The sequence below is a fragment of the Littorina saxatilis genome, linkage group LG5 (genome assembly GCF_037325665.1).
Source record: "Littorina saxatilis isolate snail1 linkage group LG5, US_GU_Lsax_2.0, whole genome shotgun sequence".
NCBI classification, from domain to species: Eukaryota; Metazoa; Mollusca; class Gastropoda; order Littorinimorpha; family Littorinidae; genus Littorina; species Littorina saxatilis.
The window spans coordinates 33451295-33466061 of record NC_090249.1 but is presented as its reverse complement, the minus strand read 5'-3'; the positions used below and the strand labels follow the sequence as shown (position 1 = coordinate 33466061).

Below are 14767 nucleotides of genomic sequence, written 5' to 3'. Positions count from 1 at the left end.
AAGCCTTATCCAAGGCATCCTCCCTAACTCAAAAGAGCGTTCCGGGAGGATAAGATTGCCTATAAGAAAGCACAGAAGAGAGTCTCAGCCAAAGCAGAAAACTCCAAACCATGCCATCCTATCTCCTCCAGAGAGGAGAGGGAGGAGTAATATCATGAAAACTCCATGTTCCCTGTGGTCTGTAAGAGAAGCCAGAAACTAACCCCTGGCCATAAAAAAGTCCGGATCAGACCCTGAGCCTGAAAAATTCCCTGCTATCTTCTTCCGCACTAAAAGTGAGGACGAAGCAGCCTGAAACCCCGAAGCCAGCAGTCCCCTGCGTAAAAAGCAGCGGGAAAGGTGTAGGCTGAAGACCACCATCCTAAGGTGCGGATCAAGCCAAAAAGTGTGGCATGTGGCAGGCAATCACCGCAGACTCAGCAAATGAAACAAATTGCGAGAAAGCCTGTGAAAACCCAAAGGCATCCCGGAAGAGGAAGGAAGAGAGACACCCCCAACCTATCCGGGCCAAAGTAAACTGCAACAGCAGCCGCTCTATGTATGGGAAGCCTACAATCAGTAGGCAACCCTATACACTCCCCCTCCTTAAACAAGAAGTCCGAACCTAACCACCAGTTGTGTAAAACACAAAAGGAGGGGAGGCAGGGGAGGTCGCGCACTAAATCTCCTGCCAATAACCCGCCAAGAGTGTGGATGAAAAGCGTGATCAGTCTCTGACTGCCAACCCAAAACCGCCCACCTGAACAAGAGGTGGGGGGAAGAGGGGTTGGTAACTGGCACAGATCTCTGCCAAGAAGAAGAGAGAGTGGAGAAGCAAGACAAAGCCGGGCCCGGCGCGTCTTACCCCACCCGCTGTGCGAGAGAAGCATCTCAGTGCTAAGAACCAGACTACCTGGTATGACCACAACCCACCCCAAGCGGGGAGGGGGGCGGTCCAGCACAGCCGTAACCCCAAGACGGGGTAAGAACTGAAACAGAGAAACGGCCGTAAACGGCCGATCCTCGCTCGTCCACCTGCCGAAGTCAAGTAGCCCTATCACTCACCCACCCCTAGGAGGGGGGGGGGTGACCTACGCTGGCTACGGACAATGACCACCGGCCAGGCGATACTAAAGCCGAGTCCCTGCAGATCATTGTGAACACAAAGAATGGGAGACTGGAGAGAAAGGGTACGTTCTGTCTCCGCCTGACCATGTAGCCAGCCGGCACAGCCCGTGCAGAGAACAAAACGGAGCAAAGCTCATTGTTCCCTGACCACTGTGCGAGACACCCTGCCGAGAACAAAAGAGAGTCAAGCTCATTGTTTCACGACCGCTACCCGCGACAAGCGCGGGCAGCTAACACAGCCACCTGCCCCAAACGGAGCAGAGAAGGAGTATGTAAAGTAGCCTGGAAAGCCGTACATAGCACCCCCACTGTGTAGCAAGGCCTGAGCCAAGCCACCCCCAGATGAGGAGGGGGGTGGCTCGTCGCAGCAGTAAGAGCGACGGAGAGAGACGAACCGAAAAACGGCCGACCCCCCTCCGTCCACCTGCCGTAATCCTATAGCCCACCGACCACACAACCCGATAGGGGAGGAGGACGACTGTCGGGCCAGGACAATAGAGGCACAGACTGTGAAGACAGTCCAACAGCGCCCACCCCGTCCGACCCAGAGGGAGGGACAGGGTGGAACGCTGCTCCAGCCCCCACCCGATCCTGCCCAGCGGGCGGGAAAGAGTGAGCCACTGATACCCCCCCACCCTGCCCCAAATGGAGCAGAGAAGGGGTATGTAACGTAGCCTGGAAAGCCGCCACCCCAACGCGCCCGGGGGGCGGGAAAGGGTGGGAAGCTAACACAGCCCCCTGCCCCCAGTGGGACAAGGTGGGACCAAACCCAGGCTGTGACTTACCATGCCCCCTCTCTCCCTCTCCCGCAAGGGGAGAGAGCTGACTTCCCACTGCAGTGTTGCTAAAAGCAAGCTGAGCGGGAAGAGAAAGAGAGGAAGCAGACCCCCTCTCCTTACGGAGAGAGTGCTCGCGAACAACCCAGCCTACCAGTGGCAGAAAGGACTGAACCGAGCTGGCCGTTTGCACCAGGCGACGGTGCGACGCAGGAGCGCCCCCCTATCCCCCCCCAATGGCGGGGGGCTGCGTAACACATTGTGAAGTACCAGCGGTAATCAGAGTGGTTAGACGCAGGCAGGGAGCAGGCCCCCCCTCCTAAAAGGAAGGGGTGCTCGAGAACAGCCCAGAGCCACCAGAGGCAAAAAACGGGCTGAACCGAACAGGCCATTTGCACTAGGCCACAGTGCGAAGCTGACGAAACGGGAGGGCGGGAACCGCCGATCGCGCCTGAAACAGCCGAGAATATAGACACAAAACATCGATAAGTCCCCCCAAAAGGAGGACATTGACCGATTCCTCTTACACAGAGAAAGGGGAAAGAATAGCCACACGGCCACTCCCCCCCCCCCATCAGTCGCACCGACGACGATCCAACAAAAAGTCTATAAGGAGCCTAAAGGCTGATTAACCCCAACAGGGGAAGCGAGCTGTGAAAGAACTGAACCCACCCTCGGAGGGATAGGAACATAAAAAGAAGTGCTGTTTGACGGATCTACGACCCGCATAATAGGCAAATCAAAGTTCTTAAGCTACTCTTAGGAATAGTTACTAAACCAGGCTAAGAGCTTTGCCACCTTCCAGTCTCGCGCCGAGTTTAGCTTTGTTGTCGGCCATTTTAAGACCGGCGAAAAACAGTCACCCAGAACAAAAAACGTCTGCGTGCATGTTCAACACAAAGCTAACACCATTCAACCAAACATAAACAGGAAAGATCTCACCAAAAGGTAGACGGACAGGTAGACCCACAGGAAACCGGCTAGTCTCACGGACAAGCAGGCATGTGAAGGCCAAAAGTGAGAGCGAAATTCGGACACGTCCACCGTGTGTTGTCGAAAGTCGAGAATGATTATTACGGATGCTGGCGCTCACGTGGTGCGCAGGGTGTTATGGGTAACCGAGCAAGGTCAGGCCATAGCAACGGCTATGGCGTCGCTTTTAGCTTGGTTACCACCCTACTAAGGGCAGGTAATTTGAGAGGTTTTTCGACATCTAGCATGTGGGACTAAAGTCAATGCATTCATAAGAATTGGAGTAAGAATATGTGATTAAACTTCATGTTCTTCTTTATATGGTTTACAGCTAACATTCAGCATTCTGAATTTTTGTTACTCCATGAAGGCTTACCACATCTTCATTTACATGGATTTACAAGAAAACCATTAAATAAAAAGAGAATGCAAGAAGAAGCTGATGTGAGAATCAAAGAGAAAAGAGAGGTAAATAAAACATCAATCAACCAGCATTTGTACTAGCCAAATATTCCTGGATATCATCATTGCTGGCTATGTTCAAAACTAACAGCTCGGCATTCCGCATGCATTGAAGATGAGTTTGGTAGTGCAATGCTTCTCCTACAAGTTTCTTTTAATTACCGGTAAAAACATGACACAAACTGACAATGACTTACCAAGTTGTACCATGCAGTGACTATAAGACGTTCCTCTTCATCGTGTACAGACTTGATCTTGTCACGGTCCTTCTGCAAAAGCAAACATGCCAGACCCCAAATTAGTGATTTTTTTTACATTTGAGAACAAACTCCATTGTATTTGCATACTACACATGAACATACTGCTTGTCACTATTAAAAAAAAATATACAGTGATTTTTTTTGCTGGAATGCTATTATCTCTGTCTTTTTATATCAACTGCTCTACTTTTTTTTCTCCGGGAGGGTAGGTCTATTCCTTGCTTTTCAGACTTTTCTAGTTGCTTCCTAGCTGGCAGGGGATCATAGAATACTTTAAAAAAAAAAATCCAATTCCATGGTTTTAGTAACCAACAGTATTTCTTTGGAACTTTAAATTTCAAAACAGATGCAAATCTCAGTTTAACTATCTTCAATCAGTGATCTGTAGCACTGACCTCCAGATGATTGATGTACTGGTCCTTCTCATGCAGCTGATGCCTGAGGGATACCAGCTCTGGAGATGTCTCCACTGAATGGTTCACATCAAGGCTCTGTATCACCTGTAAGACAAACATAGCATCGTGCATGAGTTGGAGACGCTGTCAATGTTGCTTCACTCGCAATATATACATGTATACAGAGAAGACTCTGGAAATATATAAATATTAATCAGCCACAAGATGCTGCATGTCCACTGACAATACAAAGGAAATTCCTCCGAACAGGCAACAGTCAAAACAGATGGTATCATTTACAGACAACGGACATGTCTAAATAAACCACAACAGCTGAAATAAAATGTATGAGTATCGAGTACATTTCGACAAACCAATAACACACAAGTTGATAAAATTAGAAACCCAGTAACTGAGGTAAGCATGCTTCCAGGGTCTAATGATAACTCAATTATCAAAGGTTAGTAAGCTCTCTTAGCATGGTTCAAGGCATAGCTCTCACCAACTGTTGTCTATGAGTAGAGCGATTACTTCCCTTTGTTGTTTGACCCTGACATTAGCACTCTGCTTCACTTTATGACAACGAGATAATGAAACCAGCACACTCACAGTCTTGGCCTTGTCCAGGTAGCGTCGATACCTCTCCTCCATCGCTCTCATCTCCTCGTCTTTGCGAGCCAGGGTGTCTTGCAGTGCTGTCATCTTGTCTGTGTTGGTGCTCAGCTGTTGAAAAAACAAAAAACACCATTAACAGACGGTTGAATCCAAATTTTTTTCTTTTCATCTACAGAATAAGCATTTTAGTTTCATGCTTTTAGTTTTGTTTGTTAACACCTCTTTCTACAATGTAAAACTTTCCTTGCAGTGTGATGTTATTCTAACCAAAAAGCTACATAAATTGAGATAACTTTCAAAACAGTGGTGTTGACAAGGAGAGACACCTTTAAGCAGACACTTACCTCTGTTTTCACCTCATCTAGCTGGGCGGACCTTTGCGCTAACTGCAGTTCTCTCTCCTCCAGTTTCTGCGAGTGCTCCGTCAGGCGTTTCTTCATCTCAACCACCTCCGTGGAGGAGGCTGTGGCTGTTGTCTGCTGCTTCTCCTGAAGATCTTCCAGCTGTGCCTGTGTCTCCAGCAATCGCTGATTCAGCAGTCTGGTGAAAAATGGTGTGGAGATGAGAAACATGATGTGCATGTGATCTATGAGGGACTGGCACAACTACCTTGTACAGTCAAACCTGTCTATAGCGACAACCTAAAAGGACTGACCGAAAGTGATCGCTATGCAATATGGAACAAAACAATCGCCTGGGCCCTTATATTTGTGTTGAGAGCCGGATTTTCGACGAAATCGATGCAACAATTTCAGTGCAAGGGAGGTAACTCTTGTTACTCGAAAGCACACGTATTGATGACGTCATGTGATTAGTGCTTCCGCTCCTTCGTAAATCCTCGCACAAACACGAAAATAAAGCCATGAACGGTGAAAGTTGCAAATATAAGTTACGCTGCTCAAAACTGGCACACTTCTCCACTGTACACTCCAATTTGGAGATCATATCCAAGTCACAGACATCGCTGCACTTTGCCTGCAAGTAGCGACGTAGGGTGTTGGCAGCAACACATGCTTCTGTGGCAGTCATAGCTCAGCACAGTCATAGCTCAGCAGCTGATTGGAATAGTGAAAACACAGCGGCGGTGGCTGTTCCGTGCACCTCCCGCTGTTTGTTCAGAGTTCGCTCATGACGCGATGTGCACTTGTGTTTGTGTATTTTTGTGTATTTTTGTCTTTGGAGACTATTATTGACATCAGTTCGTTGTAGCCTTGTGACTTTTAGAGACAAAACGGCTCTGGGGCGATGAAAACGTGTTTGTTAAAAGAGGGGTTCGTTATGCAAATGAGTTCAAAAGGTGCGATGTAGCCGGAAAGTAACAAGTAAGAAATAGAAGGCTGTCTGCCGGGAAATCAATAGCAGTTTGTTAAAAGAGGGATTTCTTTATACCCAGGTTCGTTATAGCTGGATTCCACTGTAATTGGCAGGTGGTCGCGAGGACAGGTTGGACTATAGAATCTTAGGGATTTTCTAAACCAGACATGCATTCTTAAGTTTCAACTGGGGTATCCCATCATACAGAGTATGTATTACTTTCCCTTCACAACCAGCATTTCTGGACCTGTGAGATCTAAATGTATAACTGAGGAAAGCAACACACATGTAATGATGTATGACTTACTGTGCTAATCTTGGTCAGAATGCCATTCTCTGCATACACTTTTAAAGAATGTCTTGCAAGTAAATATCAACAAGAAAATAACGTTTTTTGAAAAGATAATGTCCCAAAGTCCCAAACTTATATCATTTACTGCTCAATAATACTTCTATAGGGAAGAGTGCTAGAGAGAACAAAAAAAACTAAAGAAAAAAATAGTAACCCACTAACAAGTTTCAGACGACTAGGGTCAGGTACATCACAATATGCAGGCTACCTTTCTTTTTCTTCTTTTAGAAGAGGAGACTAGAGTAAGCAATACTGGCTTCAAGTATTTCTTCTTAAAGGTATTGAGGAAATCACTACACAGGGCAACTATCCTCATTGGATATTACATATCATTTACATTTAATATTGCATATTATTTACCGGACTTCTGTCTCGAGTTCGTTGTTGCGAGCGCTGGTGGTGTCTAGCTGTGACTGTAGCACCTGTGACTCCTCGTTCTGAGTACCTGACGTCCCCATCTTCAGCATCTTGTTCTCGTGCTCTAGACGGAGCAACTGCTCCCTGGTACAGCAACACAAGACAACACACCCGTCAACACTGTCTCTGCTTGATATATTATACGTTATTTGTATTTTTGACCAAAATCGAAAATTTTTAATTAAATTTTGATTTAATATAATATACTTACCCAATTCTTATGAATGCATTGACTTTAGTCCCACATGCTAGATGTCGAAAAACCTCTCAAATTACCTGCCCTTAGTAGGGTGGTAACCAAGCTAAAAGCGACGCCATAGCCGTTGCTATGGCCTGACCTTGCTCGGTTACCCATAACACCCTGCGCACCGCGTGAGCGCCAGCATCCGTAATAATCATTCGAGACTATTAGTCAAACAAACCCCCAAGGACATAATCCAGCGGGGACGGATGGGAGGGTATTAACTATAAGAATTGGGTAAGTATATTATATTAAATCAAAATTTAATTAAAAATTTTCGATTTAATCACATATTCTTACTCCAATTCTTATGAATGCAGATTCCTCCTAAAGGTGGAGGGAACCTACTTATGTCCTTGTAAGAACCTGCCCTGCAGCAACTAAAACCAGCAATGAACTGGAGCCATCAAGCCGCGTGCAGGAAATATCCCGAAGATAGAAACCGATGAACACATCATCTGATCTCCAGTAAGCCGTTTGCAACGCTTCGCCTAGGCGACCAGAACGCAACACGGCAATAAAAGAAGCACAAAAACTGTACCCGAGCTGTTGGCAAACCTCGCATAGGCGAGAGGAACACCACCAGCCAGAGAAGAACACCAGACTCCCGAACGCCTGAAAAGGAATAGAGGGAGGACTGAACGCCCCCCCCCCCCCCCTGTTCGGAACGCACCACTCATAGGACTGTCCTATGAATGTAGCAGAGCCCCTAGAGAGAGACAAATAAAAGACGTCTCTTTCGCTCCATTGTAAAGAAATAAGAACCTGAGCTAAAGCTCGTGGTTCCAAAAGACAGTAACGTCAAAAAAGGGATTAAAAAAGTCCAACCAGACAGTTAGAAAATCCGAATCTCCCGGAGCGATAATCCTCCCAAGAGGAGGGAATCAAACACCAGAGGATATTGACCAGGTTTCTGAAACCCCAAAACCTGGCCAAAAACCGTGAACAAACGGAACCAAAAGCCCTAAGGCTACATCCTCTGGCAAACCCCAAAAACGCATGCGCCTCACCGCCCTATAGGGCTGAGGCCCAGAGTAAGTAGAACAAAGTCCCACGCGCTAAACAAGGGGGAGCCTCTAAACCTCGTAAAACAAGGTCCCTTGATCATGCCGACAAGAGCGCCATGAGCAACAGAAGAGAGGCCTATTTGTTTCAAAACAGCTGAGATAGCCGATAAGCCGGAACCTCAAAGAAGAGGCCCAGCTGCCCAAAGCCAAAAACTGAAACAGAGGTGAAAAACCACCTGGCTTGAGAGAGGGGCGCTAAGGAGTTGCACCCCCGCTCTAAATCCCCAATTGGCCAAGGGGGCCAAAAAAGGAGCATACACAGATAAAGTGGAGGAAATATATGCTTCGTTCCCAAAGACCAGAGTCAGAACCCATGATCTAAAACACCAACAGCACGCCTCCAGACCCGTCAGCAGAAGGGCCAACCCCTGTGCAAGCCCTGAAAGGGCCTGTTGAGCGAGTCGGCCAGATCGCAGAGCTGGCCGGGGAGAAATTCCCCTGAGAAAAATGATTTAGTGTGAAACCCAATCAGAATCCCCTATACTCTGTCTGACAGGGAGCGAGAACTTGCTCACCCCAGCTAGTTCACATAAGAAGCAACAGAAGAATTGCCCGAATGCAACAGGCCATGCCTGTAAATAGCAAAAAAGGAAAGGCTAGTAGACTAAGAGCCACTGCTCCTAACCTCAGGCAAAAGAGAAGCCCAAGGATTCACGTCTACATCACAGCCTCAAGACTGCAATCACCATTGCAGGCCCCATCTAGACGAAAACGCATCCAAAAAGCGGTCTAAGTCCAGGGGGAAACAGAGCTAGGGAAAAAAGTCCCCTGAGCGATCCAAAAGGATTCCAGCCACCTTCCCGAGTGGAGGAACCCACTCTGGAGGAGGACCCTCATGTCCCAGACCTGAGAGGCCGAACCCCCCAAAAAACTTGAGGAAAGACTAGAGAGCCAGTATAGCTATCGATACCGTCCGACCGAAGATCGGGTCTAAAGACCCCGCAGAGGCCTGCTCTCGTGCCAGTCTGGCAGTGAAAAGAGCTTATAGCCTCCCTATTCTCTCTTGTGTGAAGAATAAACCTTCCAAGAGACAAAGTCGAACAGCATGCCCAGGTAAAAAACCTGGGATACGGACAGCTCGGAATTTAGCCTGGTTACTGAGAGCACCAGGCAAAAAACCTGGTTCAACACCAAAAGAAAGTGCAGCTGACAAGCTGATTGACCTTGAAAAGCTCAACCAGCCCCCGAGAAAGTCCAGAGACCAACACCCCCAGAAACCGAGCCCTTTCCTGTGTGCAGAAACGCAGAAGGAAAGCTCATGTGAGAGCACCGAGGAAAATCTCAGCCAAAGCTGAAAGCTCTAGCCCATGCCGCCCACCTCCCGCAGAGAGGGAGGAGACACTGAACCAAAACACCCCTTTGCAACTGGGAGCGCCTAAATGCGCTGCCAGAGGTCCGAGAAGGAAGGGAAAGATTCCAGCTATTGAGTAGGTTTCAACAACCCCCGAAAAAGCCTGACCCTTGCTTCCAACCAGCATGAAATCAAACCCCCTGTAAAGGAAGGAGATCACACCAAGCCAAAACAGTGTGGGCCTAAAACGTCACAGAGAAACCACTCCGCTCCGTGACGACTCTAGCCCAAGCTGCCAGCAGCCTGGCTAAAGCCTTATCCAAGGCATCCTCCCTAACTCAAAAGAGCGTTCCGGGAGGATAAAATTGCCTATAAGAAAACACAGAAGAGAGTCTCAGCCCAAGCAAAAAACTCCAAACCATGCCATCCTATCTCCTCCAGAGAGGAGAGGGAGGAGTAACATCATGAAAACTCCATGTTCCCTGTGGTCTGTAAGAGAAGCCAGAAACTAACCCCTGGCCATAAACAAGTCCGGATCAGACCCTGAGCCTGAAAAATTCCCTGCTATCTTCTTCCGCACTAAAAGTGAGGACGAAGCAGCCTGAAACCCCGAAGCCAGCAGTCCCCTGCGTAAAAAGCAGCGGGAAAGGTGTAGGCTGAAGACCACTATCCTAAGGTGCGGATCAAGCCAAAAAGTGTGGCATGTGGCAGGCAATCACCGCAGACTCAGCAAATGAAACAAATTGCGAGAAAGCCTGTGAAAACCCAAAGGCATCCCGGAAGAGGAAGGAAGAGAGACACCCCCAACCTATCCGGGCCAAAGTAAACTGCAACAGCAGCCGCTCTATGTATGGGAAGCCTACAATCAGTAGGCAACCCTATACACTCCCCCTCCTTAAACAAGAAGTCCGAACCTAACCACCAGTTGTGTAAAACACAAAAGGAGGGGAGGCAGGGGAGGTCGCGCACTAAATCTCCTGCCAATAACCCGCCAAGAGTGTGGATGAAAAGCGTGATCAGTCTCTGACTGCCAACCCAAAACCGCCCACCTGAACAAGAGGTGGGGGGAAGAGGGGTTGGTAACTGGCACAGATCTCTGCCAAGAAGAAGAGAGAGTGGAGAAGCAAGACAAAGCCGGGCCCGGCGCGTCTTACCCCACCCGCTGTGCGAGAGAAGCATCTCAGTGCCAAGAACCAGACTACCTGGTATGACCACAACCCACCCCAAGTGGGGAGGGGGGCGGTCCAGCACAGCCGTAACCCCAAGACGGGGAAAGGACTGAAACAGAGAAACGGCCGTAAACGGCCGATCCTCGCTCGTCCACCTGCCGAAGTCAAGTAGCCCTATCACTCACCCACCCCTAGGAGGGGGGGGGGGGGTGACCTACGCTGGCTACGGACAATGACCACCGGCCAGGCGATACTAAAGCCGAGTCCCTGCAGATCATTGTGAACACAAAGAATGGGAGACTGGAGAGAAAGGGTACGTTCTGCCTCCGCCTGACCATGTAGCCAGCCGGCACAGCCCGTGCAGAGAACAAAACGGAGCAAAGCTCATTGTTCCCTGACCACTGTGCGAGACACCCTGCCGAGAACAAAAGAGAGTCAAGCTCATTGTTTCGCGACCGCTACCCGCGACAAGCGCGGGCAGCTAACACAGCCACCTGCCCCAAACGGAGCAGAGAAGGAGTATGTAAGGTAGCCTGGAAAGCCGTACATAGCACCCCCACTGTGTAGCAAGGCCTGAGCCAAGCCACCCCCAGATGAGGAGGGGGGTGGCTCGTCGCAGCAGTAAGAGCGACGGAGAGAGACGAACCGAAAAACGGCCGACCCCCCTCCGTCCACCTGCCGTAATCCTATAGCCCACCGACCACACAACCCGATAAGGGAGGAGGACGACTGTCGGGCCAGGACAATAGAGGCACAGACTGTGAAGACAGTCCAACAGCGCCCACCCCGTCCGACCCAGAGGGAGGGACAGGGTGGAACGCTGCTCCAGCCCCCACCCGATCCTGCCCAGCGGGCGGGAAAGAGTGAGCCACTGACACCCCCCCACCCTGCCCCAAATGGAGCAGAGAAGGGGTATGTAACGTAGCCTGGAAAGCCGCCACCCCAACGCGCCCGGGGGGCGGGAAAGGGTGGGAAGCTAACACAGCCCCCTGCCCGCAAAGGGCAGAGTGGGACAAGCCCAGACTGTGACTTACCGAGCCCCCTCTCTCCCTCTCCCACCCGGGGAGAGAGCTGACTTCCCACCGCAGCAGTGCTAAAAGCAAGCCGAGCGGGAAGAGAAAAGAGAGGAAGCAGCAGCCCCCACCCAGTCCCGCCCAGTGGGTGGGAAAGAGTGAGAAGCTGACACAGCCCCCTGCCCCCAGTGGGACAAGGTGGGACCAAACCCAGGCTGTGACTTACCATGCCCCCTCTCTCCCTCTCCCACAAGGGGAGAGAGCTGACTTCCCACTGCAGTGTTGCTAAAAGCAAGCTGAGCGGGAAGAGAAAGAGAGGAAGCAGACCCCCTCTCCTTACGGAGAGAGTGCTCGCGAACAACCCAGCCTACCAGTGGCAGAAAGGACTGAACCGAGCTGGCCGTTTGCACCAGGCGACGGTGCGACGCAGGAGCGCCCCCCTATCCCCCCCCAATGGCGGGGGGCTGCGTAACACACTGTGAAGTACCGGCGGTAATCAGAGTGGTTAGACGCAGGCAGGGAGCAGGCCCCCCCTCCTAAAAGGAAGGGGTGCTCGAGAACAGCCCAGAGCCACCAGAGGCAAAAAACGGGCTGAACCGAACAGGCCATTTGCACTAGGCCACAGTGCGAAGCTGACGAAACGGGAGGGCGGGAACCGCCGATCGCGCCTGAAACAGCCGAGAATATAGACACAAAACATCGTTAAGTCCCCCCAAAAGGAGGACATTGACTGATTCCTCTTACACAGAGAAAGGGGAAAGAATAGCCACACGGCTACTCCCCCCCCCCATCAGTCGCACCGACGACGATCCAACAAAAAGTCTATAAGGAGCCTAAAGGCTGATTAACCCCAACAGGGGAAGCGAGCTGTGAAAGAACTGAACCCACCCTCGGAGGGATAGGAACATAAAAAGAAGTGCTGTTTGACGGATCTACGACCCGCATAATAGGCAAATCAAAGTTCTTAGGCTACTCTTAGGAATAGTTACTAAACCAGGCTAAGAGCTTTGCCACCTTCCAGTCTCGCGCCGAGTTTAGCTTTGTTGTCGGCCATTTAAAGACCGGCGAAAAACAGTCACCCAGAACAAAAAACTTCTGCGTGCATGTTCAACACAAAGCTAACACCATTCAACCAAACATAAACAGGAAAGATCTCACCAAAAGGTAGACGGACAGGTAGACCCACAGGAAACCGGCTAGTCTCACGGACAAGCAGGCATGTGAAGGCCAAAAGTGAGAGCGAAATTCGGACACGTCCACCGTGTGTTGTCGAAAGTCGAGAATGATTATTACGGATGCTGGCGCTCACGTGGTGCGCAGGGTGTTATGGGTAACCGAGCAAGGTCAGGCCATAGCAACGGCTATGGCGTCGCTTTTAGCTTGGTTACCACCCTACTAAGGGCAGGTAATTTGAGAGGTTTTTCGACATCTAGCATGTGGGACTAAAGTCAATGCATTCATAAGAATTGGAGTAAGAATATGTGATTAAATATGACATTTGACACAGATCGAGACAGTCAGTGTTCCTCCGAGACCGAGGTTGAATGTGTGTAAAATGTCATATTTTGGTCAAAAATACAAATAAACTATGTATTGATCAATTTTAGTTTGAGTTCCTTTTATCTTACTTTTACATGCACTCTTTTGTTATCTCGGCTAGCCGCCTTCATATAAATTTTTATCGGACTCTGAAGTCACATGGCTCAAAGGAGGAAATTCCAATGTTCAATCGATACATTTTCTTTTGATACAGTGACAATGAACAAACAAATGACCTGTCAGCAGAATTTTTAGCGTCTTGTGACCCGTGAGAGTTATGCGGAAACAATCTCCTGGCACCTGAGAGAATAACAAGCATCGAAATGAACAAGCAACTTTCACCCTGATTAATTTTCGACTTTGTGATCCTAACACCAAATAACATTGCTTGAAACTGTCTCTACTTGATACCAACAATTAATCTGATACAGCAATGACGAAGGAGCAATCAAGTAACCCGACAGTTGAATTGCGCTGGGTATGGGGCTAGGGGCGGGTATGAGTGTAAAGTCCAAACCAAAAGACAGACAGACAAGTGGAAAAAGACCGAGAGAAAGAGAGGGAGAAAGATAGACAGAGCACAAAGGGAGAGACTCACTTAATCTCTGGTGGCACAGACAACATTTCCACTTTCTGAGCATCAGGGGCGGTACCACCCAACTGATCCCCTATTGACGTGCCGGGTGCAGTCAGCTGAGAGCACTTGAGTTCGTCGTTCATTTCTTTTAGAGAGTCCCGTTCCGCTATCAAACGCTGCAAAAGATATAAAAAGAAGAATTAAGAAAAAGGTTTAGCGACATTCTTCAGAAAACAGAGTTTGCTTTACATTATCAAAGATTGCAGTTATACACACACACACATGTATGAATGTATAAAATAAGTCAATACATTTTTGAATCCCTCTTTGGTATAATAATAATAATAATAATAATAATAATGGAAATTTATAGAGCGCTTACCTAAAAGCTCCAAGCGCTTTACAATGACATTATTATACACATGTACAAAACCAAAATACAATCATTAAGACACAAAAAAGAACAGGAGTACAAAAGCAAAGTATAAAATAAATAAAATAAAAAACAAAAACTGCAACATTGCAAGATGTGTAAAAATTTGATTGTTAAGGCACAAAAGCTTCAGGAATTTCTCTCAGTTTTTGAGTCTCTATTTAATTTTTTTCTTCAAAGAGAATGGCTTTTCTTAGTTTCAGCCCCCAATATTCTCTTTTGAAGATTTGCCCTAATCAGAAATATTATGAATTAAAACAAAAATGTTAAAGCCCGACCCACCTACATATCATGCATCAACAAATACACAACACCAAAACATCATGCCTTAACCATTATATAACATTAAACAACTCTGCAACCACAGTCTTCCATACCTCTTTTTCTCTCTGTTGTATGGCAAATTTCTCCTGCACCCTGTTGTACTCAAACTCCCATTTGTCTGCTCGCTTGATTTCATCCGCCAGCCGGTTTTGGAGTTCTAGAGTCTGCCGTTTGTAGGACTCCAGCTGCTGTTTGATGGTGGCTAGCCGCTTCACATCCTGTTGATAAAAGCAAACGTAGGTATGAAGTTTCATTCTTTCGAAGGAAAAGTGTACATGATGATTACTAAGTGACAAATCCTAACCTGGATTTGAACATGTGACCCGCTGATCACCAGTTCAGTACTCTACCAATTGAACAAGTCTACAAACTTAACTGCCAACAGCACACAGATTTTCTGAGTTGATCTGCTGGCAGCTATCCAGTAAAAGTCATACTCTGAA

General features: G+C 48.3%; 1 protein-coding gene across 2 annotated transcripts in view; it reads right to left on the bottom strand.

Annotated features, from left to right (window-relative positions):
• The window catches only part of LOC138966928 (protein Hook homolog 3-like), a 40463-nt gene that overhangs the window by 11512 nt on the left and 14184 nt on the right, over nt 1–14767 (bottom strand). For both annotated transcript variants that reach the window (XM_070339328.1, XM_070339329.1), the window contains exons 15-21: nt 14378–14542; nt 13589–13743; nt 6614–6754; nt 4932–5127; nt 4582–4695; nt 3973–4077; nt 3515–3586 (exon numbers count right to left, since the gene is read on the bottom strand). In XM_070339328.1, coding sequence (XP_070195429.1) covers nt 3515–3586; nt 3973–4077; nt 4582–4695; nt 4932–5127; nt 6614–6754; nt 13589–13743; nt 14378–14542 — 948 coding nt within the window. The remainder of the gene's footprint in view (nt 1–3514; nt 3587–3972; nt 4078–4581; nt 4696–4931; nt 5128–6613; nt 6755–13588; nt 13744–14377; nt 14543–14767) is intronic.